The sequence below is a fragment of the Hemiscyllium ocellatum genome, chromosome 20 (genome assembly GCF_020745735.1).
Source record: "Hemiscyllium ocellatum isolate sHemOce1 chromosome 20, sHemOce1.pat.X.cur, whole genome shotgun sequence".
NCBI lineage: Eukaryota > Metazoa > Chordata > Chondrichthyes > Orectolobiformes > Hemiscylliidae > Hemiscyllium > Hemiscyllium ocellatum.
In genome coordinates, this window is record NC_083420.1 from 33,215,596 (window position 1) to 33,242,490 (window position 26,895).

Sequence of the window (26,895 nt, forward strand, 5' to 3'; positions counted from 1 at the left end):
ATTGAGTTTCTTGAAGAAGTAACAAAGAGGATTGATGAGGGCAGAGTGGTAGATATGATCTATATGGACTTTCATAAGGCGCTCGACAAGGTTCCACATGGGAGACTGGTGAGCAAGGTTAGATCTCATGAAATACAGGGAGAACTCGCCATTTGAATTCAGAACTGCCTCAAAGGTAGAAGACATAGGGTGATGGTGGAGGGCCACAAGGATCGATGCTGAGTCCACTACTTTTTGTCATTTATATAAATGATGTGGATGTGAGCATAAGAGGTACAGTTAGTAAATTTGCTGAGGACACCAAAATTGGAGGTGTAATGGACAGCAAAGAAGGTTACCTCAGATTACAAGGGATCTTGATCAGAGGGGTCAATGGACTGAGAAATGGCAGATGGAGTTTAATTTAGATAAATGTGAGCTGCTGCATTTTGGGAAAGCAAATCTTAGCAAGACTTATACACTTAATGGTAAGGTGCTAGAGAGTTTTGCTGAACAAAGAGACCTTGGAGTGCAGGTTCATAGCTCCTTGCAAGTGGAGTCGCAGGTAGATAGGATAGTATAGAAGGCATTTGGTATGCTTTCCTTTATTGGTCAGTATTGAGTACAGGAGTTGAGAGGTCATGTTGCGGCTGTACAGGACATTGGTTAGGCCACTGTTGGAATATTGCATGCAATTCTGAGCTCCTTCCCGATCGGAAAGGTGTTGTGAAACTTGAAAGGGTTCAGAAAAGATTTACAAGGATGTTGCCAGGGTTGGAGGATTTGAACTATAGGGAGAGGTTGAATAGGCTGGTGCTGTTTCCCCTGGCGCATCGGAGGCTGAGGGGTGACCTTATGGAGGTTTACAAAATCATGAGGGGCATCGGTAAGATAAATAGACAAAGTCTTTTCCCTGGCGTGGGGGAGTCCAGAACTAGAGGGCATTGGTTTATGGTGAGAGGGGAAAGGTATAATAGAGACCTGGGGGGCAACTGCTTCATACAGAGGGTGGTACGTGTATGGAATGAGCTGCCAGAGGAAATGGTGGAGGCTAGTATAATTGCAACATTTAAAAGGCATCTGGATGGGAATGTGAATAGGAAGGGTTTGGAGAGATATGGGCCAGGTGCTGGCAGGTGGAACTAGATTGGGTTGGCATATCTGTTGACATGGACAAGTTGGACTGAAGTGTCTGTTTCCATGCTGTACATCTGTCTGATTCTATGACTCTTACCTATTCTCAAATCCAGCTCCTGCCTTACATCAACAGCATCACTTATTTTCTGATCAGGTTCTACCAGATTCTCACAGGCTTGTCTGATTGCGCGAGGTGTAATCTCAGAAAATCGAGCTCGCAGCACTTGTAGATTCGGCTTTACTGTCAAGGAAAAGACAAGAAATTCTGAGCAACATGCAACAAGACAATAACCTGTTTTTAAAAAGAAAAACAGGAGAAAATCATAGCTTCATGCACTCTCAGACTTTGCTAGATGCCAGCATGCCAGAATTTCCTGGCAGAGATCAGCAGTTGATTTCTCATCACCTCAGTGGCACTTTAACATTAACTGCTATGCTATCCTAGCTAACATCAACATGCTAACATTCTGATATGTAGCCCTCAGGGCTACACCAAGTAATGCTGCACTCACTAGACTATAACTGGGCTCCTTAATACAGTCACTTCATCAGTTATTTTCTAAATAAATGTTGAGAGATCTGGCACAGATCAGATATTACCACATTATACCACACTGTTCCATTGCCAGGAATTTCTAGTCTCAACATAGCCAATATGTCCTCATTCTTCATTGTGTTGGTTAGTTTAGGGTAGGGCTGGCAGAGATCAGAATGTTGTCCACTTTCAAATACTACCTGGCCGAAAGAGATCCAAACATCCTGAGCTAAAGAGCAAAAGTTCTTTACACTCACCACTCAAAAATCAAAACATTATGTATAAAATCTTAGTAATTACTGAAAGGTACAATTCACATGGCTAGTGCTGTGTATGCCAATGTACACATACCTGCTTTACACACATGAATGATTTCAAATCCAATGTTTTCCCCTTCACGATCACAGTCAGTCCAAATGATCAGGGCCTGGCATTTCCTCACCTCTCGTTCCAGAGTTCTCTATAAAAAAAAACAGAAGCCAAAAGTCAACTGCAACATGATTAATTCTTGGTAAAAGAACACTTTTTCATTTACAGCTTCAATACTTGAAATTTATATTTTTTATTCATTTTTCTGATCATGAAAGTGATAATGCGGCTTGAATAAAGCACTTCTTTCTTTCAAATATTTCTCATGAAACACTGCTAAAGCAGATGCAGTATCTCCGATAGAATGCAAAACACACTCTACACTGTCCCATCAAGAACTCCAAACCTATGTACAGCATTGGTCAGATGTAGAGAAAACATATGTGTAGCATATGATCCTGAGCCTTCCTATAACATTATACCTTAATGTCCACATAGTTTTCTGGGCAGTACTTCTCCACCTCAGCATCAAAGAGAGTCACAGGATTACAACTGTGCCTATAGATATCAAAAACAAAAGCTTCAATGAGCAACATCCAGACTACCCAACACACATTCTTGAAATCTTTCTGAATTCTGTTTAAAACAAGGATAGAATGATTTTTATATTTTTCTGAAATTGAGTGAATAAATAAAATTCCCATTATATTTTCTATATATAATGTTCAAACTAGATCAGTTTAGATTGGCATGTAGTTTACAACTTTCATACTGTTCATCCGATCAGTGGATTATGAAAACAGGCGACACATTTATCTAATGCTGCATCAACCCTCTCTCTGGCTGTTGACTGAAGTTGGAAATTAAATGAGTTTTAGCATGAATTTATATTTGAATAAAAACTTACCATTTCTGAAATGGTGATTTGAACTCCAACTCAAGGAGGTGACCTGAGACAGAGGTCATTACTATAGCAACATTCTGTATTTATGGTGGGAAGAAAAGGGACAGAAAGAGGAAAACTCAAGTAAGCTTTAGATATATTTTTGCGTTTTCATTTTAAGTTTTTCTGGCTCATTCTTGCACAGAGACAATGAACGAAAAAATACTTTTTCACTTACTTGCTTACGAAAGTTAATGAGATTATCATCATGACTATATCATCATGATTACAAACTCAGCTGAAACAGGAACTGATAACAGCAAGGTGTCTGTTTCCCTCTATCAGTGGATTAGGCTTTTGAATCTGGCCTTATGGAGCAATACTATTTTGACGAAGAAGTGCACTACACTTCTCATGGTCAGTTCTTTGAGTAAAGCAGGCATTTGTTTTAAAAACATTCTACTTGCAATTCACAGAACTGTAACACTTCCCTCTCCCTATTCTACTTTTGCATGTAAAGAGACCGTCCCTAATTTTCACAGCTTAAGTGCTTGGGAAGGTCAGTTTTATGGTGCAACGTACATCTATTGAAACAACAGTACACTTAAATAATAAAAATGTGAGTTTGCTAGTGGTCTTTCTATTGCCCAAAACCTTCATTTTGAAGAGTTTTCAGGAATTATTACACTCAAAGGGGAGCAGCATACTGTATGTTCAACTGTGAGCAAGTGGCAAGCACTAATTGGAAATTCATTTGTGCCCCTACAAATTGGCATGGATTGAAACTGTGGAACTTAAATGAAGAGACGTGCACATGTACAACTGAAACATTTAAGAGGCATTTGGATGGGTATATGAATAGGAAGGGTTTGGAGGGATATGGGCCGGGTGCTAACAGGTGGGACTAGATTGGGTTGGGATATCTGGTCGGCATGAATGGGTTGGACGAAGGGTCTGTTTCCGTGCTGTACATCTCTATGACTCTATAACTCTTGCAGAAAATATTAGTAAGTATTAAGGTTGGCACAAGTTTGATCTTTCATCATTTGGCTTTCAGGTGTATAACAGTACAGACTGTAAGACACTCACTACATGTGTCACATTCGTAGTACCTACCAAACTTTAGCATGAGGAGCAGTTTGGAAATGGTGTGGCAGAAATAGTTGAAGCATTCACCACATACAAATCCCATCAAGTCACCCTGTAACTCCTTTGTGTCTGATCAGTCAAACTATGAGACATGACAGCAATCTCTCAAACACTACCTCTCATAACAGATAGCACAGTGAGAAAAGAAGGGATGAGACAAAAAGAAATTCAGCTAAAGTTCTTTTAAGTAAAGTTTATGATTCTGAAGACATACCTGACCAATCAGATGATAGTCATACTCATATATCTTGTTGAATTTTGAAAGTCCTTCTCTCTAGTTGAAGTATAAACAAGAGGATTATGAGAAACAGTATTGGTAAATTCACTTAAACTGAAGTTAAACTATACCAAAGTATCAAAGCACAGTGCTGGACTTGCCCACACACACTGGAGTATCTCCTGGCCAGATAAGAATTGCCCATGCTTTCCTTGCTGCTCTATAATAAATGTTTTATGATCGACCTTGGTAAGGTTTCCCAACAATTTTGTACAAGTGAATGACCAATGGAATATGGTATTTCCATGAGGCAAGACTAGTCAATCAAAACTATCACATGCGAATAATGCCCTGTTTATATCACTTCATTCAACCACAAAAGCTGATCACCCAACTATGCAAAATCTCCATAATAATGAATTGACATATCAAACTCCTATGTCAATAGCACATGAACCATTTCAACTAACTTAAAATACATGCAGTTTAGTGAACAGACCACCTTGAATATGGGGAATAAATCAACTAGCCAAATCAACAAGCAGTGAATGAGACTTCAATACCTGCTGGAGAAACATCCACTGGGGGCAGCAAAAATGTAACAGCTTCAGCTTAAAGGGAAAAAATATATGTAATGGGAATTACTGAAGTGGAGGCCAAAGCAACATTTTTAAAGCTCAAATCTTTGGAACTCTCTTGTTCAAAAGGTGGTGGAAACAAATTCCTTGAATATTTTAAGGCAAAAGTAGTTAATCAAGTGGGTGAGGGTAAGATTATAAAGGACAGGTGGGAATGTGGAGTCACCAGATCAGCCATGATCTTATTGAGCAAAGAAGCAGGCTCTAGAACAAAATGACCGAGTCATAATGTCATATGTATAAAAGTTCATTACAATGTCATGGTTTTTGAACCATATTCTCTCTTCATAAAGCTCAGGATCAGGTATGCATGCTTAACCACGTTCTCAATCTTCCCTGACACTTTCAACTTTTGAGTGCACATCGACCCCCAGATCTCTCTATTTCGCACCTCTTTATAATTGCACTCTTATTATTTTATCGCTCAACACTCACCTACAAAAAAAATGCACCACTTTGCACTTCTTTGCATCAAATTTCATCTCCCCATATCCAATCATTCCACTAGTCAACGTCCTCTTGAAGTTTATCACCATCCTGATTTCTAATCATAATATTTCCAACTTCTGTGCTTTCTAAAAATTTGGAAATTGTTTCTGATATTGAGAAAGTGTGTAAAGTATGAATAGGTAGGGAAAGAGTTATGTTTTGGGTTGTGTGAGACAAAGGCTCAAGTGGCGTGACTTGGATCAAATAAGAACTTGCAGTAAACAATGAGGTACTGGAGGTAAGGGTAGTGGGTTAATGAGGTGAAAAAGCATTCATTATGTGAAGCCAGTTAACAAGCTTAAGAACGTTCATTGTATAATACCAGATGGCTTAATCTTTACTGTTGATGCTTGCTGATTTTAACGGTCACCCAATCAATATAGATATTGCCTTTTTTGGAAGCTGTTCCCTGTAAGTAACTATATATTCCTTATGAATCTGCTGTTCCAGAGAAGACCGAGAACTCATGTCTCTGTGCACATTGGCGATCGTTCTCTTTCCCTCCAGAGCCCGGAATAAAGATGAAGGAGGTCAAGCCATACTGCATCTGACTGTTTGTTTTGACTGATGCGGGGATAAGCAAACAGGACAACAATATAACAAAGTCTAAGTCATTAATACATATTAGCAGCCTTTGTACCAACCCATGGGGTACCCCTTCCACTTGCCTGAAAGCTACTGTTCAATGTTACTCTGTTTCTTGTCATCCAGTCATTTTCTTCCCCCCCCCCCCCAATGTGTCACTCAATGGGTTTTAACCTGCTGTCAAGCCAATTAAGGAGTATTTAATCACATGCTTCTTGGAAGATCAAGTACACCAGATGTACTGCATTATCCTCATCTACAACAAAAACAGAAATTGCTCAAAAAATTCAGGAGGTCTGGCAGCATCTGTCGAGAGAAGCAAAATTAACATTTCAGATCCAGTGACTCTTTGGTGGCAGATGCCATTACCAAACAAATATTCCTTACCCTCTCTTGTCAGCCTTCCACAGGGACCATTCCCTCCAGGACTTCCATCCAATTCTCCTTGAACATCTCCCCACACCCCCATGGCACCTTCCCATGCAATCACAGAAGGTGTAACACCTGCTCATTTGCTTCTTTCCCTCTTCACTATCCAAGGCCCCAAACATACTTTCCAGGTGAAGCAGAAATATACTTGCACTTCACTCAATCTAGTCTATTCTATTCACAGGTCACAATAGGAAGACAAAGGGCAGACCAGGCAACTGTTTTTGCAGAACACCCATGTTCTGTCCGCAAAAATGATCCTGACCTTCCAATTGCCTGCCATTTCAACATACCAGTGTGTTCCTCAGCCAACATCTCTCTGTCTTTGGCTTGCTGCAATGCTCCAGCAAAACTCAGCACAGGCTAAAAGAACTCCTCCTCAGTTTCTGCTTGGAAATTCTGCAGCTTTCTAGGCTCAATGTTGAGTTCAATAATTTTACAGCCTGAGTAATTTATGCCATAAATAAAGTATAACAGTGATGTGTACACTCCCTGCAGTACACCATATCTTTTACCACAACCCCCGTACACCAGGCCTTATCATCACATGGAAAAAATGATGACTGCAGATGCTGGTGATCAGAGTCGAAAAGTGTGGCACTAGAACAGAAGAGCAGGTCAGGCAGCATCTGAGGAGCAAGAGATTTCAATAGGGTGGTGCCGAGCTGGAGGGTTGGATCTGACATAAGGTGGGGGGAGGAGAGATGAAGAAACTGGTACATTTTATCATCATATGGACTACAATCACAAACAACTCATTGTCCACATTAGCAGTTATCCATTCTCTCAGACTGACTGTTACCCATTCTTTAAGTCTGCTCAGACGTTCTTCTCTCTCTCTCTGAACTCCATCTCCATGTATCGTTTATTCCTTCCCCTCCCCCAACCTCTCGTTTTCAACACATATATCAACCTCTGCCTAGCTAGAATCAGTTCTGATGAAAAGACAATTGATTCAAAAAGTTAACCCTGCTTTCTCTCCACGGAAGCGGAGCTTTTCCAGCAATTTTGGTTTTTGTTTCTAATTTCCAGTATCCGCAGTTCTTTGGTTTTTTTTTGTTTAGTATTTACTCTCACCTAACCTCTCCATATCCTCAAAGCTTAATTAAATTAATTAAACACAATCTACCTTAACAAACTTGGTCAAGTGACTTTTAATGCTGTCACAATTTACCTTTTCCAAAGGCATCCTCTCTATTCAGGCTAAGTGAACTGCTGAATTTATCCTTGTACTCTTCCTGAACAAGAGTGCATCATATTCACAGCTATGGTAATACTGGACAACGATAACTCTCTAGCACATTGTACGTGGGATGTGGGCCCATAGGGAACATACCCACATGCACATGTGCACACATAAATTTGCGGGGTGAATTTGTACTTGTAGAATTACATTTTATTTTGCTCAAAAACTGCAGGAATCCATGTAAGATTCTGTTAATCCCTTTTTTAGATTAGAATCAGTCTGAACATTGGAGCGCAGACAGCCTCACCAAGGGGACCTCACACCTTCAATGCATTGTCTGGGCCAACACTGCATCTATTTTTAAGTTCACTTCAGATTGTAACATTAAGGAAGTTCTGGGATTTACATATGAAATAATTGAAACCAGCACACCCATTCTAAAAGATGAGACACTTAAACAATCCAGGTCTTTTTCAGTATATCACTGTAAACTTTTGCTATAAATTCTGTGTCCTTCAATCTTATACTCCACAACTACTTGATGAAGGAGCAGCGCTCCAAAAGCTAGTACTTCTGAATAAACCTGTTGGGTTGTAACCTGGTTTTGTGTAATTTTTAACTTTGTACACCCCAGCCCAACACCAGCACCTCCAAAACATATAATATTAATCAGCCTTTACCACCATCTCCTGAACCTGAATAGATTCCCCAATTAGTAAGTACCTGTTAAATACCTTGTAACTGGGTCATTATCTCTTTAAGAAAGTAAGTAACTGACAAAACAGCGCTTCCATGAAATTGCATGAATGAATAAAACTCATACAGGCAAATTGTAAATAAATCTCACAACCCAGCTGCAGTAATCAGTTTATTTTTTTTTATTCTTTTATTAAGTATTCGTACAATTTCAAACTTATTTAGAGCACATAGACCTATTATTTTTAATAACAATTACTAATTTTAAAAGACAAAAGGACGAACACCTCTTAATTTATGCAAGCAGATCGGATAAACATTCCATCAAAAGTAGCAGCTAGCATTTAGCACGTTTTAACCAATCCCCTGTTTCCCAAAACAGAAGCTCTTCAAACCTGTATATGCTAGATACAAAATACAACACAATACTAATAGAATTTTAATATATGTAAGAACTATGTATGAGGGGCTCTTGCACGAATTGTATTTCGGGATTCTATTGCTGCCTCAAAATTGTGCTGTGATGGCTGAATAAAATCTATTTTCACCACTCATTGATTTCAGTTGTTATTTGAACATGATCCCACAACTCTAACCATTATCTCATTAAAACCAGACCATTGTCCACAGTTTTGCTTGCCATTTTTCATGCAAATTTACACGACTCAAATTAGCCACCCACTGGTCAAGTTTTTTTTTACTTGTCTGTTGCTCTTTTTGTTACAACACAGGTGAACCCCTCTGTTAATTCAACCAAACACCCAGAAAAGCTCACCTCGCCTCATAATCTGTTAAAATATATGTGACACAGAACTTCCAAAAGCCACTGTTCAAAGAAAATAACATCAATTTTTTTAAACTAAAAGTGAACATTAAACAAGTATTCACAACTCTAAGCACCCCTTTCTCTTCACTACTTATGATCTGCCTCCAACTCTATCACAATATGCTGTTCCAATAAGACACTTAATAAAATTACAACAACTTAATTTCAAAACTATACAGTCTCTGAGTTCTTCTGTGTCTTCACTTTTCCAGTTGCAGATCTTCTTGGGTCATCTTCCTTCTTGTTATTGTGAGTATGTTTCACATGAAAGGGAATCTTTGATGTAAAGTGTTTTCTAATTTCTTTGAGAGCAACATACTAGATGGGTAATTAGCTCTTCAGTTTCGCTCTCTGCAGCAGTTGCTCTCTGACCAATTTTCAAAATGAATGTAGGTTTGCTCACTGAGCTGAAAGGTTGGTTTTCAGACGTTATGTCACCACACTAGGTAACACCATCAGTGAGTCTCCAAATGAAGCTCATTAATGATGTTACCTTCATCTGGAGGCTCACTGATGGTGATGAAACGTCTGAAAAATAATCTTCCAGCTCAGCGAGCAAACCTACATCCAGAACCTCAACCTGAGCTACAAATCTTCTCAAAACATGCTAGTTTTCAAAATGTCCACATTCTTATATCCCCAACATCGGATCGCCTCATCGAATTTATTGTTTTGCCAACATTAAACCAAACTAGATTGGGTTTTTCACATTGTCGTCAAAACAGGAACCAAAACTCAGGTAATCCATTTCACAGCCAAATGTTACATATTTTCAATTTTCCAGCACACTTTGGTACTTCCATCAGGTGGTTGTAAACTCTCAGTTCAGGATAGCATTCTCTCTCTTAAATGCACAATACACGACTTAAGCTTTATAACATTTTCCATAGATTTATCATAAGACAGAGGCTAATTGTAATTATCCTCTAAATGTTCCCTGCAGAGATCTTAAGCAATCCATTTCCCAGAACCAGCTGCAACAATTCATCTTGTTATCACCATATGTCTGCCTCTCATTAAATTTACTACATTTTGTGCATTAATGTACAAGTACAACAAGCCTAATTTAGATTTGAATTCATCCTTCTTGCTCTAATTCTACCTAATCTATAATACTCTGTCTGTTTGGATTATTCAGTTTAAGGGCACATTTGTTGGGGAGTGGTTCCCAGGTATACAGAGAAATGTGAGGCATTTGGAAGACGGGAGTGTTTGGTGGATGTGCAAATACCAAATACTGTATAGCAATGGCAGCAGCAGTGAAGTGAGAGCATTCCTGGAAAACACATGCAAGAGGTTGACAGAGCCAAATAATTTCTGGAAGATTTGGAAGAGGATTGATAAGAGTGTTGGGATGTCATGGGACAAATGACATGACACAAAATTAAGACCAACATTTATACTGTGCTTTTTCACAACAACCAAAACCACTTTTTCAGCCATTTAAGCATGTTTTAAGAGTAGTAATAATCTCAGAAATGTAGCAGCTAAATTTTGCAAAGCATCCTCCCACAGTATTAATCAGCAGATACATTGTTTTCGTAATGATAAATATTGGCCAGGTCACCAGGATGAATTTAATTAACCTACTGCCCTTCGAAATAGTGCTATTTATAAATACATCCATCAGTTAACCAGATAAAGTCTCCATTTAATACCAAACATAAAAGACAACATGGAACTCTCAACAGTGCAGACTCCTTCAGTATTGTCAGCCTTGATTTATCTGTTCGACAAATGAGACTCAAACCCAGACTCCTGAGACTCAGAGACAAGGATACTACCAACTTAGTCATGATATGGAGGCGGACTGGGGTGAACAAAGTTGAAAATCACACAACACCAAGTTATAGTCCAACAGGTTTATTTGGAAGCACTAGCTTTCAGACCATGGCTCCTTCATCAGCTGGCTGTGGGGCAGGGTCATAAGACGCAGAAGTTATGGCAAAAGGTTACAGTGTCATGCGATTGAAACGATACATTGAACAGACCTAGATTTTTGTGAAGTCTTCCATATTTTAGAATGGGCTGCAGGTTTCGGTTCATTAATATGTAAAGCCCAAACTTCTTTTAAGTCACATTCCAAGATAGCTTAAGGTATAACTTAAGTGCAGACAATGCAGTAGCAGTGTGAGAGTCTGTCTGTAACCCAATCTTGAATCAGACTGGTTCCATTTCCAAAGTAGGAATTCATAAAATGCTACATGGATTGACTGCCTGCAGATTATATGCTTTTTAAGCAAAACAGAATGTGTCTGCAAATTCAGCACACAACAATTTCTAGACAGGGAACACTTCAGCCGTCAGGGACATTCAGCCTTGGTTAACATCCTCCAAGGCAGACTTCGGTATATGCAACAATGCAGAATGGCCAAGCAGAGGCTTGTAGCTAAGTGCGGTACTCATGAGGATGGCCTCAACCGGGACCTTGATATACTCACACATACACACTCTCACGCAGACCCTCTCACAGGCTTATACTCCGTTATACTCATGCACACACACATACACACACACACACTCTCATGCACGCACACACACATTTGCATAATTGTATTTGCAGAGACATTCAATTTTGTTCAAAAAGCATACAATCTGCAGGCAGTCAATCCATGATACATTTTGTAAATTCTTACTTTGAAAATAGAACCAGTCTGACTCAAGATTGGGATACAGAGAGACTCTAATCTCGCACTTTTGTTTGACTTAAGATATCACTTTTAAAAAAAAATACCACAAGTTATCTTGAGAATGTGATTTAGTAGTAGTTCTGGGATTTACATGTTAATGAACGGAAACCTGCAACCCATTCAAAAATATGGAAGACTTAACAGCAATCTCGGTTTGTTTGATATATTGTTTCAGTTGCATGGCACTGTAATCTTTCGCTCTAAATTCTGTGTCTAATGATCCTGATTCACAGCTACCTGATATAGGAGCAGCACTCTGAAAGCTAATGCTCCCCAATAAACCTGTTGGACTATAAGCTGGTGTTGTGTGATTTTTAACTGTGACCAACTTAATCAGAATTGACATTTTGGTGAGCACGAGAAGAATGAACTGCATCGGAGAGCAGACGAGGTGATGGAATTGGTGAAATATAGCAAAATGACAGGGACAATTATTTAATATTAATTATTCAGAATTAAAAATCACACAACACCAGGTTATAGTCCAACAGGTTAATTGAAGCACTAGCTTTCAGAGTGTTGCTCCTTCATCAGGTGGTTGTGGAATACACACCTGTAAGAATGTAACCTTTTACTGTAAACTTTTACTCTAAATTCTGTCTTACAACTGTGTACTCCACAACCACCTGATGAAGGAGCAGTACTCCGAAAACTCGTGCTTCCAATTAAACCTGTTGGACTATAACCTTGGTGTTGGGTGATTTTTAACTTTGTATATCCCAGTCCAACACCAGCATTTCCAAATCACAACTATGTAGAAGTTATTCTTAGTGGTAAACTGAAGAGTCACTCGATTTCAAAGGATTTTGAAAAGCTGGCAGGTGATAAATACAAATCAGGATTGCTTCGAGACAGGTTTGATACCGTACAGTACTTTACCCTCCTGAGTTTCCACAGTCTAACTTCAAAGGACAAAACACAACACAAACTTAGATCAAAGGAGGTGCTATATCCGAAACCAGGACTTCGTAATGGGCCAGAACAGATGCTTTGTAACAAAAACAGAAATTGGCTGGAGAAACAAACCATCAGTGAGCTGAAAATGTGTTCTGGAAAAGCGCAGCAGGTCAGGCAGCATCCAAGGAACAGGAAATTCGACGTTTCGGGCATAAGCCCTAAGCCCTTATGCCCAAAACGTCGATTCTCCTGCTCCTTGGATGCTGCCTGACCTGCTGCGCTTTTCCAGCAACACATTTTCAGCTCGGATCTCCAGCATCTGCAGACTTCACTTTCTCCTTGGAGAAACCAGCAGGCCTGAAGTAGAGTCACTGGACTCGAAACGTTGACTCTTGTTTCTCTCTCCACCGATACTGTCACACCTGGGGAGTTCCTCCAGCAATTTTTTTTTGTTTCAGATCTCCAGCATCCGCATTTCTTTGATTTATAATGATAGTTACGAAGCCTTTTCATGGACGGTGAATGTGACATGTGACAGGGGACGTATTTCACGGAACATGTTAGTGTTTATCCCCCTTACCCTTCGGAAGCGACCGCCCGACATGATCTCCGCGATGCTTTTGGCCGCGTCGTTTTTCTCAGCGACACACAAAACTTGGCGAGCCTGTAGCAGCCGCCCCACCGCGCTGCTCATCGTCCTGGTCAACACCGATTTCATACCGAGCTGGACTGAGGCATAGTCGCCGGCACGGATCCCATCACGATGGCGCCCTCCAGCACCGACTTAGCGCCATTCCCGATACCCACCAGGCGCATGCGTTACAGCGCGAGGCGAGCGGAGCCGCACGCTCATCTGGACGTTAACGGTTCCAACTGTCGCAAGTTTGAAAGTTGTTCTTGTCTCAGTGCTGCCAGATGTGTAGCATGATTATACCGTTTTTATTTTAAGGTTCGGATTTATACCATACACAAACCTTTGGTTCTTTAAAAAAATATTATTCTTACGTGTTTCATGTCATAGAGATGTACCTCATCACGATGTTTGTTTAATCTGTCACTCCTTGATTAAAAAGAACTGCGGATGCTCGAAATCTGAGACAAAGCAGATATCTACTGAAGAAACGCATCAGTTCTGGTAACGTTTGTGGAGACAGTGTGTTCAACGCCAGCGACCCTTTTTCACAACTGATACCATCTAGGAAAATGTCGTAATCATGCTGATGACAAGGGACTGAAAGAAAAGATTAGTTTAGGTCGCAGACCATTTCAAGTGGAGATTCGTCTTCGTGGAGCCGTTTATAAATCAAAGTAATTAACTTGGCAGTGTTTGTAGTTATTCTGTGTTGCGTATCCGCGTTTTTTGCTGTAGTATCAGGCGGAACCTTTAGGCAGGCGGACTGGTTGCCGGGGGAAGTGCGAGGCAGTCGGACTGGGTTGTGCGGGGAGTGACGGCCAATGAGCTGTTTGCTGGGCAAGGGTAAAACTTGTGAACCAGGTGTGTGTTATCTTGGGGATGAGGATGGTGGTGGCTGGTGTCGGCCTTGTGCGGGCTCTTGGGATTCCTTCACCCTCAACCCGGCACTTGTTTGGACCAACTTTCACTGGCTTAATGGGAAAGAGGTGCGTTGATTATCCGCTTTTCGGAACATTTGGCGCTGAGTCTTGCAAGGTCGGTTGGGAAGGTGCAGCATTGGTGTCCACGCTATGAGCTTTCCGTGGCTCCCAAGCGCCATTAAAATGAAACCCAGGATCTTGGGAATGTTCCTCATTCAGTAGAAAGTCTAAAAATGAAATACTGAGACTAAATCCGAAATAAGATCAGAGAAGTTGGCAAAACTGAGCATTTCAAAAGGCATCTGTGAAGGGAAACAGGTAACGTGTCAGGAAAACGAAAGTTTTGATGAAAGATCACAGGTTCTGCTTGACTGGTGAATTTGTTAGGTAAAAACAATGACTGCAGATGCTGGACACCAGATTCTGGATTAGTGGTGCTAGAAGAGCACAGTAGTTCAGGCAGCATCCGAGGACCAGTAAAATCGACGTTTCGGGCAAAAGCCCTTCATCAGGAATAAAGGAAGAGAGCCTGAAGGGTGGAGAGATAAGCTAGACGACGGTGGGGTGGGGAGAAAGTAGGTAAAAACAATGACTGCAGATGCTGGAAACCAGATTCTGGATTAGTAGTGCTGGAAGAGCACTGCAGTTCAGGCAGCATCCAAGGCGCAGCGAAATCGACGTTTCAGGCAAAAGCCCTTCAAGCATAGGGTACAGTAGGTGAGTGGGGGAGGGGATGAAGATGATAGGTCAGGGAGGAGGGTAAAGTGGTTAGGTGGAAAAGAAGATAGGCAGGTAGGACAAGTCATGGGGACAGTGCTGAGCTGGAAGTTTGGAACTAGGGTGAGGTGGGGGAAGGGGAAATGAGGAAACTGTTGAAGTCCACATTGTTCTTCCACCTAGGAACACTTAAAAAAATTTCCCTTTCCGCCTTCCACAAAGACCGTTCCCTCCGTGACTATCTGGTCAGGTCCACGCCCCCCACAGCCCACCCTCCCATCCTGGCATCTTCCACCGCAGGAATTTCAAAACCTGCACCCTCACCTCCATCCAAGGCCCTAAAGGAGCCTTCCACATCCATCAAAATTTTACCTGCACACCCACCAATATCATTTATTGTATCCGTCGCTCCCGATGCGATCTCCTCTATGTTGAGGAGACTGGACGCCTCCTAGCAGAGTGTTTTAGGGAACATCTCCGGGACACCCGCACCAATCAACCACACCGCCCTATGGCCCAACATTTCAACTCCCCACTCCCAATCTGCCGAGGACATGGAGGTCCTGGGCTTCCTTCACCGCCGCTCCCTCACCACCAGACGCCTGGAGGAAGAACGCTTCGTCTTCCGTCTCGGAACACTTCACCCCAGGGTATCAATGTGGACTTCAACAGTTTCCTCATTTCCCCATCCCCCACCTCACCCTAGTTCCAAACTTCCAGCTCAGCACTGTCCCCATGACTTGTCCTACCTGCCTATCTTCTTTTCCACCTAACCACTTCACCCTCCTCCCGGGTGAATTTGTTCTTGTAGTACAAATCTCAAATTAGGGCCATTTTGTAGTTAGGAATTTAATACTGGGTAGGTTGATTGATTTTGATTTTGTTTAAATCATTGTTAAAATTGAGTGATTACTGAATTTTATGGTAATGAAACATCATGAAGTTATCTTCGACCTTGAGGTGCAATTTGGGTAAACTTTTGTTCCTCTGTCCTCCTAAAACCTGTTAACCTTTTTAAATGTATTTTTATCGTGCGTTTAGAGTCGGAAAATCTGTAAGCTGGACAATTCAAGCACTGCTGCTTTTATATGATATAGAATACACAGGAAGATCCCATTGACATAAAACTACGTCGTTGCAAGTCCGGGTCAGTTTTCTGTCAGTAACTGCGAATATTGCAGGGATTTTCAAAGTTCTAGCCACAAGTAGGCAGAAAGACGGGGTTAAACATTTCAAAGCATTGAAATGCTTGGGGGAAATGAGTTCAAATAGGAGACAGTGAAACGAGGTTGTGAATGGGATTGGAGGAGGTGGTGTGAGATTTTTTTCCTTGTACGGAGATAGTAATTTTAAAATCAATTTCTGATGGCAACTGTGAAGATGGGATGAACGTGCTTTAAAAACCAAATGTGGATCTACGCTCGTCCAAAATTTGGACAATTTAGTCAGTAGATTATTTAACATACTTGAAAGCTTCCCTGCAGGTGTTCCTACTGTGTATTAATTGGAATAGCTTTTGAAATGTTCAAGTTAACGGAGCTTCTCATTGGTCATAATTAAAGAATTAAAATTGTAAGCTGCAGAGAGTATTTTTTGACATTTGGTAAGTCATAGATTCATAGATATACAGCATGGAAGCAGACCCTTTGGTTCAACTCATCCATGGCGACCAGATATCCTAAATTAATCTACTCCTATTTGCCATTACTTGACCCATAATGCTCTAAAGTCGTCTTATCCATGTACCCATTCAGATGCCTTCTAAATGGTGTAATTGTACCAGCCTCCACCACTTCCTCTGGCAGCTCATTACGTACATGCACTATCGTTGTGTGAAAAAGTTGCCCCTTAGATCCACTTTAAATCTTTTGTCTCACCCTAAACCTATGCCCTCTAGTTCTGGACTCTCAACCTAGGGAAAAGACCATGTCTGTTTACCCTGTCACTGTCCCTCATGACTTTATAAATCTCTGTAAGGTCACCCCTCAGCCTCCAATGCTCCGGGGAAAATAGTCTCGCTCTCTTCAGCCTCTCCCTATTGCTCAAGCCCTCCAACTCTGGCAATACCCTTGTAAATCTTTTCTGAACCCTTTCAAGTTTCACAATATCCTTCCTATAGGAGGGAGACCAGAATTGCACACACTATTCCAAAAGTGGCCTGACCAACGTCCTGTACAGCCGCAACATGACCTCCTAATTCCTATACTCGATGCTCTGACCAATAAAGGAAATGTTGCCTTCACTATCCTAGCTACCTGAGACACCATTTTGAAGGAACTGTGAACCTGCGTTCCAAGGTGGACCTGCATTGTGGGTGGCACAGTAGTTAGCACTGCTGCCTCAGCGCCAGAGACCCGGGTTCGATTCCCGACTCAGGTGACTGACTGTGTGGTGTTTGCACATTCTCCCCGTGTCTGCGTGGGTTTCCTCCAGGTGCTCCGGTTTCCTCTCACAGTCCAAAATGCGCAGGTTAGGTGAATTGGCCAGGCTAAATTGCCCGTAGTGTTAGGTGAAGGGGTAAAGGTAGGGGTATGGGTGGATTGCGCTTCGGCAGGTCGGTGTGGTCTTGTTGGGCCGAAGAGCCTGTTTCCACACTAAGTAATCTAATCTAAAAAAAGGTCACTTCGTTCAGCAACACTCCCCAGGACCTACCATTAAGTGTATGAGTCCTGCCCAGATTTGTCTTTCCAAAATGCAGCACCCCACATTTATCCAAATTAAACTCCATTTGCCATTCCTCAGCCCATTGCCCATCTGACCAAGATCCTGTTATACTCTCGGGTAATCTTCGCTTTCCACTCCACCTCCAATTTTGGTGTCATTTGCAAACTTACTAGCTATACCTCTATGTTCACGTCCAAATCGTTTATATAAATAACAAAGCACTGGACCCAGCAGCGATCCTTAAGGCGCACCTCTGGTCATAGGCCTCCAGTCTGAAAAGCAACCCTCCACCACCACCCTCTGTCTTCTACCTTCAAGCCAGTTCTGTATATAAATGGCTAATTCTTGCTGTATTCTAATCTTGCTTATCCAATGTACCATGAGGAACCTTGTTGAATGCCTTACTGAAGATCACATTCACCGCTCTTCAAAAAAACTCAATCAGGTTCATGAGACGTAATTTCCCACGCAGATAGCCGCGTTGACTAATCAGTCCTTGCCTTTCCAAATATATGTAACTCCTGACCCTCAGGATTCCCTCCAACTTGCCCACCACCAACGTCAGGCTCACTGGTTTATAGTCCCTGACTTTTCCTTAACACATTCCTTAAATAGAGGCACTCCGTTAGCCAACTACCAATAGTCTGGCACCTCACGTGTCTATCGATGACACAAATATCTCAGCAATCACTCCCCAGGCTTCCCACAGTGATCTAGATTACATCTAATCAGGTCCTGGGGATTTATCCACCTTTGAGATTTAAGACATCCAGCACCACCAACTCTGTAATATGGACATCTTTCAAAATGTCACCATCTTTTTCCCCACATTCTGCATCTACCATGTTCTTCTCCGCAGTAAAAAGTAAAGCAAAATACTCATTTCGTATCTCATTTCGTTTGCAGTTCCACACAAAGGCTGCCTTGCCGATCTTTGAGGGGCCCTATTCTCTCCCTAGTTACCCTTTAGGCCTGAATGTATTTGTAAAAATCCTTTGGATTCTCCTTAATTCTATTTTCCAAAGCTATCTCCTTTTTGTCCTCCTGATTTCCCTCTTAAGTGTACTCCTACTGCCTTAATACTCTTTTCAGGATTCAGTCCATCTCTGCTGTCAATATCTGGCATATGCTTTCTCCTTTTTCTTGACCAAAACCTCAATTCCTGTACTCATTCAGCATTCCCTACATCTATCAACCTTGCCTTTCTCCCTAATAGGACCATACTGTTTCTGGACTCGTCTCATTTCTGAAGGCTTCCCATTTTCCAGTCTTCCCTTTACCTGCAAACATCCACCCCCAATCAGTTTTTCAAAGTGCTTGCCTAATACTGTCAAAATTAGACTTCCTCCAATTTAGAATTTTCACTTTTAGATCCTGTCTATCCTTTTCTATCACTATTTTAAAACTAATAGTCCCATGTTCCTAACCATGCCCTGAGTTCATCTGCCTTCTCTGTTTGGCCTCTTGGATTGAAATAAATGCAATTTAATTTACCTCATTCTCTGCTTTGTTCCTGCCTTCCCTGACTGTTCAACTCGCTCCCTTTCCTAATTGTGCCAGTCTCAGACTGCTCTCTTTCCTCACTATCTCAGTATACTGCCAGTATACTAGTCCTCTTCCAATTCAGGTGCAATCCATCCTTAGACAGGTCACTTTTACCCCAGAAGAGATTCCAATGATCTAAAAATGTAAATCCTTCTTCCCTGCACCAGCTCCTCAGCCACATTCATCTGCTCTATCTGACTATTTCTACCCTCACTAGCTCGTGGCACTGGGAATAATCCAGATATAACTACCCTCGAGGACTTCCTTTTTATATTCCCGCCTAACTTCCTATATTTCTTCCTTCAGAACCTCTTTTTTTTTCCCTTCCAATGTCATTAGTTCCAATATGTAAAATGACCTCCTGCTGGTCCCACACCCTTTTGAGAATATTCTGCACTCCCTCAGAGGTATCGTTGATCCTGACACTAGGGAGGCAACACACCATTCTGACTCCTCACTTTTGGTTGTGCAACGTCTGTCTGTGCCTCTGACTAGAGAGTCCCTTGTCACAATCAATTGTTTGGAACCCACCATACACCTCGTTACATTAGAGCCAGTCTTGGTATCAGAAACTTGGCTGTTTGTGCTACATTTCCCTGAGAGTCCATCACCCACTACATTTTCTAAACAGTGTATTAGTTTGAGATGGGGATAACCACAGGGTATCCTGCACTACCTACCTCCCTATCCTACCTTTCCTGGCAGTAACCCATCTACCTGACTGTATCTGTGGTTTTTATCCCTTCCTATAACTGTATTGTGGAGAAAATCACCAGTCTGAATCAGAATCGGGATCCAACAACAAAGTTTATTGTAGAAAGAAACCAGGGCTCCAAGGCGAGAGAGAGAGATGTTCGTCAGCAGGGTTCTCGGCTGCGAGCCTCCTCTCACTCTTTGAGAACATCACAATATTTTATACATTTTGTGGTACAATAGTTCAAGTATAAAGTCTTTTTTTGTACAGCATAGTTTGTTTACAGAAAAAAATTACAAAATCATTGCCAGTTTCAGTGGTCGTGATCATTCTTCCTGAGAAGGAACATCGTTTTCCATTACTGCAGATTTCAAGTATTAATACTTGTAAACAAGCAGCCTCAGGTAGTTAACATTTCTATTGAAGGTGGTGGCTGGACTGAAGGCACTTCAGCAGGCAGTAGACGTTACTGATTCTCTCCCCCCACTTGCCTTAAATCATCTATGCTCTGTGTCTGTTGTTAGCCTCAGGCAGTATCTGTGTATGCTTTGCTGTATCTTTCCATGTAATGGCTCAGCGGCCATCGTGTGCTAAGTGACCAATTCATGGCTCAGTGGCCATCTTGTGTCTGTGTGCCCCATGTCAGCATTCCCATGTCAACTCCCACTTCAACTGCCATTCATCACACCCACTAGCTCCTATAAATTCCTCATTGCCTCTAACCGCCGCTCCAACTGGTCCATGTGATCTGATAGGATTCACAACCACTTACTGCAGACATAGTCATTGGTAACATAAAATTCTCCTAATCTCCCACATCTGACAGGAAGAGTATATTACTCTACTAAAGGCAATCTTTGCACCTTAACAATTTACAGAATATAGCACAGTCTTATTGCTCTAAAAAATACTGCTCCAGGTTAACTTAGTACCTATGTTTTATAGTTTTAAATTTTAATCAAGAGACAGATCTCAATAAAACATATTACCAAAAAGAATCCACTCTACTTATTATCAAAAAAGGACAGCAAGATTGCACTGAAAAACCATGAACTTATCTGCTCCTGTACTTCTGAGCTCTCCCACACAGGTTCCTCCAAGGTTAGTTGTGAATTTTGCTGTTTGTTAATTTATCTTAGATGCACTCTGATATCCAGAAATACCTCAACTCAAACAGGTGTAACAGACAGCAGTGTAGGTTTCTTTCTCTCACTGACCAAGTGGTCACTGCTTTGTTTTTTCCCTCCTTTTTAAGCTGCCGTTGTTTTGACCTTTTTTCCACAAAGTTCCAAAACAATGCAACAGCTTATAAAACAGTAATTACTGCTCCTGGAATTCAAAACAAATCACCTCCAACACCCAAAATACCTGGGGAAAAAAAAGCAGCTCTTACAGCCACAATATTTTCCCATCCTCCATCTTGGATTACTCAAAATCTGTCTTTAGAAAGTGATCAGCAATGGACTCTGTTTACAAGGGTAATTTTGAATTGAATAAAGGTGACGTCTCTCAGCTTTCTGATCATATGATATCAGCATCATCAGAAAATATGGTTAAGAGAGGAGAACTATGTTAAAAGCTTTAAATGGTGTCCAATCCATCTGAAGGTAGGCAGTTTTCTGAAGATTTTTTTCAGTAAATATGCTATTTTCAATTAATTGTGCACTTATTGACAGTAAGTACCATTACTGTCAATATTATCTGCCACTTTCCTGGGCCATTTTCAAATAACTTGATCAAACTTCAGTAATGAGTGTTGACAGACTGGTAAACTTCAGTCATTTAAGGAGATAGAGATATGAGAGCAACAAAGCCTTTCTGCAATTATAAAGGGCTTTGAGACCCTTTGAAAGGATCTTAAAAAGTTTTGGTAGTGTCTTCTAGGGAAGAATGTAAAAGCCTTTGAAGAAATACTTCCTGGGAGAAAAGAAGGGAGAGAATAAATTGCATAGATTCCTTGAATTTAGAAGAATGAACAGTTATCTAATTGTAACATTCTTGAAAGATGTGACGGGGTAGATATGGAAAAGCTGTTTTCCTGGTTGGGAAGTCTCAAAGTATAGTGTCAGGATATAGATTTCAAACTGAGATGAGTTTTTTTTTCAGTCACAGAATAATAAATCATTGGATTTCTCTGCCTCAAGCCTGTGTCATTTTCCATGTACACAACACTGAGAGAAATGTTTGTGCATTGTGATTTTCCAAGGATATTAGGATTGGGTGATGATCATGTGCTGAATGAGAAATCCAGCCTTGATCTCATTGAATGGTGGTGGAATAGGCTCAAGAGATCGCAATCACAGAGGTTTATAGCCTGTCGAGTCTGCACCAGTCAAAAACAACTGCCTAACTACTGTATTCTAATTCAATTGTTCAGCATTTTGCTCATTGCCTTGTATGCCTTGGCATTGTATATGTACATCTAAATAAGATTTAAATGTTATGAAGGTTTCTGCCTCTACCACCCTTATTGACAATGAGTTCCACATTTCCACCACCCTGTGGGTGTAAAAGAATTCCTTACATTCCCTCTAAACCTCTTATCACTCAGCTTAAATCTATGTCCCCCCTGTTCATTGATTCCTCCACCAAAGGATAATGTTTCTTCCTATTTACCCTGCTACGTCCCTCATAATTTTATACATTTGAATAATGAACCCTCCCCCGCCCATTTAGATTAGATTCCCTACAGTGTGGAAACAGGCGCATTGGCCCAACAAGTCCACACCAACCCTCTAAAGAGTAACCCACCCAGACCCACTTCCCTCTGGCTAATAATCCTAACACTATGGGCAATTCAGGGTGGCCAATTCACTTGACCCGCACACCTTTTGTACTGTGGGAGGAAACCACAGACATGGGAAGAATGTGCAAACTCCACACAGTCACCCAAGGCTGGAATCGAACCCAGGTCCTTGGCGCTATGAGGCAGCAGTGCTAACCACTGAGCCACCATGCCGGTCCAAGGAAAACAAACCCAGCCTATCCGATTTCAATTAAAACTTTTCAGCCCACGCAGCATCCTGGTAAATCTCTGTATCCTCTCCAGTACATCCTTTCAATATTGTGGATTCCAGAATTGCACACAATTCTCTAGGTGTAGCTAACCCACATTTTCATACAGTTCCAGCATAACCACCTTGCACTTAAACTCACTACTTTACCTAATAAAAGCAAGTATCCCATATGCTTACTTAACTACTTTATCAGTACTTTGACCCGAAGAACCATGCATACCAAATACCCTCTGATCCATGATACTTCCCAGGATCCTACTGTTAGTTATATATTCCTTGCCTTGATTGTCCTATCCAAGTTATCACCTCACACTTATCTAAATTGAATTCCATTTGGCACTGATCAACCCATCTATTTACTACCCCACTACTTTTTGTATCAACTGTGAATTTACTGATCAGTACTCATACATTCAAATCCAAATAACTTATTTCTACGACAAATAGCAAGAGCCCCCACATTGATCCTCATGGAACCAAATTGGACATGGGCTTGTCACAAAAACATCCCCGACTATCACCTTCTGCTTCCTGCCACTCTGCTAATTCTGGATATAATTTGTCAAATTTCCTTGGTTCCTGTGGGCTCTGAGTTTTGCTATGAGTCATATGGGAACTTATCAAAGGCCTTGCTGAAATCCACGTAGACCACATCAAATGGATTTCTCTCATGTGGAAATATGGTTATCTCTTCAAAAAATTCAATCAAGTGGTTGGACATGAATTCCCTTTAACAAAACCATACTGACTCTTCTTGAATAATCCTCGGCTCTCCAAGTGCAGATTAATTCTGTCCCTCAAAATTGTTCCAATAATACCCCCAACATTGAGGTTAGACTCACTCACCTGCAGTTTCTTGGTTTACCCCTTGCTCACTTCTTGTACCATATTGGTTATTCTTCAGTCCTCTGACACCTCTCCTGTGACCAGGGAAGAATTGAAAATTAATTCCCGGTGCCCTTGCTATTCCTCCATTGCCTCACACATCTGGTGGGAAGATTTATGTTTTTGAGCTTGCCACTCTGAATGTCTTCTCTGTCTGTGTGAACTTCTTTAAATATATCGCAATCCTTCTCCCTGATTTCTATACCCACATCATCACTCTCACAAGTGAACACCGACACAACTTATTTAGTCAGAACCCTACATATGTCCTCTAGATCCACATACAAGTTACTTCTGTGGTCCTCTCTGGACTCAATTTACCTAATTATCCTTTTACCTTTACTGCACTTATAACTTAGAATTTTCCCTTTTCACGAAGGACCTGTACTACTACATTACAGTGCAGCACAGGTCTTTCGGCCCACGATGTTGCGCCAACCTTTGAAACCAATCTGAAGTCCATCTAACCTACTTCATTGCATTGTCATCCATATGTTTATCAAATGACCATTTAAATGCCCCTAATTTTGGCGGGTCTCCTACCGTTGCAGGCAGGGTGTTCCACGCCACTACTCTCTGAGTAAAGAAACTACCTTTGACATCTGTCCAATATCTATCATCCCTCAATTTAAAGCTATATCCCGTCATGCTAGCCATCACCATCCGAGGAAAAGGACTCTCACTGTCCACCCTATCTAACCCTCTGATTATCTTATATGTCTCAATTAAGTCACCTCTCCACCTTCTTCTCTCAAACAAAAACAGCCTCAAGTCACTTAGCCTTTCCTCATAAGACCTTCCCTCCACTTTTATTTTCTATCATTCTTTAAAGTCCTTTTTTGCTCTCCTAATCTCCTTGTAAGTTTCCCTTTGCATATTCTGTACTCCTTTAGGACGTTTTGAGCCCTCAGTATCTGCCATAATCCTCTTTTTTTTCTCTCTCTCTCTGTATTAATTCCTGTAAATCTCTTGATATCCAGGATTTGTTTGTCCCAATCTTTGTCTCTATTGAAACATGATTTCACACAGCTCTGACATGGATTTACCTAAAAGTATTTTTTTTCCAGTCCACCCTGGCCAAATCATACCTGATCTTTTTAAAGTTGTTCTTCTCCCAGTTTAGAACTTTGATTTCAGGCCCATACTTATCTTTCTTCGTAACAATGTTGAATCTAATGGTACCCCACTGATACTTCAACCGCTTGCCCAGCATGAATACCTAAAATTAAATCTAGAAGTTGCCCTCTCTTGCATACCCTTCTACATTCTGACTTAAAAAGTTCTCCTGAGAATTCTGTTCTCTCTAGGTGACTCCGATTTAATGTTGCTGAAGTTGAAATCCCTTACTAGAACCACCATATTACATTTACATATCTGCTCTTCTATTGTCTCAAATTGTTGGGGGAGGCTCATAGTACCCTCCCCCAGTGATATGGTTGCTCTCTTTTTTCATTTTTAAGTTTTCCCCATCTGGCTTCATTTAAAGAGCCCTCCTGCAATTGTTTCCCTGATCAATATTGTAACACATTTCCCAACTTGTCTGAAGACTCTATCTCCTAAAACATCTTGGCCCTTTCTCAATCATATCCCAGTGATAGCAAGTATATCATACTAGCCCCTATATTTTAATTTGTCCATCAGACTCTTTACATATAGATAAGTACCACCCAACCTTGCCAAACTCACCCGTGCCTTAACTAGCCTATAATTTCTATGCCTTATTGCTCCCAAATTGTGTCTAATTTTGACCATTCATTTCACTGTGCTGAAGTTTTTCAGTCAATCTTGTCCCTTTGCCAAGTTAGTTTACAATCTCCCCAACAACATTATCAAATCTCTGCCTAAGGATGTTGGTCTCATTCCGATTCAGTGGCAAACCTGTCCACCTGATACAGGACTCACCATGCCCCAAAAATGTTGCCAATGTCCCAGAAATCTAAAGCTTTATCTCCTGCACCACTTCTCCAGCCACACATTCATCTGGACTAACTTTCTATTTCTACATTCATCAGCACATGGAACTGAAAATAATCAAGAAATTAATTTCGGTCCTGTTCTTTAATCTACTTCCTACCGCCCTCAATTTGCAACCTTATTTCTTATTCCCTCTATTTCATTGGTACCAATATATATCACTATCATGATCACTGTCTGTTTGCCACCCCCCCCCCCCACTTCAGAATGCTCTTCAGCCATTTAGTAATATCCCTGACCCTGGCACCAGGAAGGCAACATACCACCTTGGGTCAAAAACCTATTTCTCTCCTTATTTCTCATGATTTTACTTTAATTCAGCCTGATCCGGACAGTCAACATGGTGCTTTGAATCTGATTTATTAATTAGTGATTGAGTTTTAAGAGAAGAGGCAGCAATGAATATGATCTGTATTCTAGTGTCGTCTAAGCTACAGCTTCTGGGCTGCCTCTGACTAACTGGAATTTTTTTCTTAGGAGCAACAACGAAGTAAAAACGTGCTTCTCTACGACTTCAGGTGAGCACGAGTCTTCACGAAATGAAAACAAAGGCAATGATGGAACCATAAAATTTAGCACCAGTAAGGCAAGCCACCGTATTTGGACAGTGGGCAAGTCAATGGGCAGTGATTACCAGAACTCTTGGTGGAAGGTTCTTCCTCTGAGCCTTGCTGGAATTGCATTTTTACTCTGGTGCTTCCTACGGGATGAGACTGAAGTTGATAAAGTACTGGAACATACATTGCTTGACCATTTCCCCGAATTAAAACAGCTCACACTTGAACCGAAAGAACACAACACACAAAGAAACATGGCACAAAAGCAAAATACTGCTGATGTTGGGAATCTCAAATAAAAGCAGAAAATTCTGGAACTACTCACCAGGTTTGGTGGCATATGTGGAGAAAAAAAAACACCATCAACTGGTCACATCAATGAACTTCCATCAGTTTATTGGTTATAAATTTATAAATTTATAACCAATAAACAATGAAAGCCTTCTACATAAGTAGACAAGTACGTTGCTCCATATTCAAAATGTTTTGAACAAAGGATAAAGAACAGTTGATATAACTGCAGAGTATTTAAATTTAATTGGTATTTGGACCGAATCAAATTTGATTGAGTAATTGCAGCAGATTCTGGCATTAAATCAAAAACAGGGTTTGAAGGTGAGGCCTTCCCAGATTAAGAGTTAGG

General features: G+C 41.0%; 2 protein-coding genes across 3 annotated transcripts in view; one reads left to right on the forward strand and one right to left on the reverse strand.

Annotated features, from left to right (window-relative positions):
* top3a (DNA topoisomerase III alpha) overlaps positions 1 to 13,532 on the reverse strand; it is a 40,966-nt gene extending 27,434 nt beyond the window's left edge. The window contains exons 1-6 of one of the 2 annotated variants that reach the window (XM_060840712.1): positions 13,226 to 13,532; positions 4,207 to 4,266; positions 2,868 to 2,941; positions 2,443 to 2,518; positions 2,003 to 2,111; positions 1,214 to 1,357 (exon numbers count right to left, since the gene is read on the reverse strand). In XM_060840712.1, coding sequence (XP_060696695.1) covers positions 1,214 to 1,357; positions 2,003 to 2,111; positions 2,443 to 2,518; positions 2,868 to 2,941; positions 4,207 to 4,266; positions 13,226 to 13,363 — 601 coding nt within the window. In that variant the 5' untranslated portion in view covers positions 13,364 to 13,532. The remainder of the gene's footprint in view (positions 1 to 1,213; positions 1,358 to 2,002; positions 2,112 to 2,442; positions 2,519 to 2,867; positions 2,942 to 4,206; positions 4,267 to 13,225) is intronic. The other variant, XM_060840714.1, reaches the window with a different exon arrangement.
* Positions 13,533 to 13,994: 462 nt separating this feature from the next.
* On the forward strand, positions 13,995 to 26,572 carry LOC132825441 (ubiquinol-cytochrome-c reductase complex assembly factor 4). The gene is made up of 2 exons (XM_060840715.1): positions 13,995 to 14,265; positions 26,173 to 26,572. Exons 1-2 carry the CDS (start codon positions 14,159 to 14,161, stop codon positions 26,549 to 26,551), a joined length of 486 nt encoding a protein of 161 aa, XP_060696698.1. The 5' UTR covers positions 13,995 to 14,158; the 3' UTR covers positions 26,552 to 26,572.
* Positions 26,573 to 26,895: the final 323 nt, after the last annotated feature.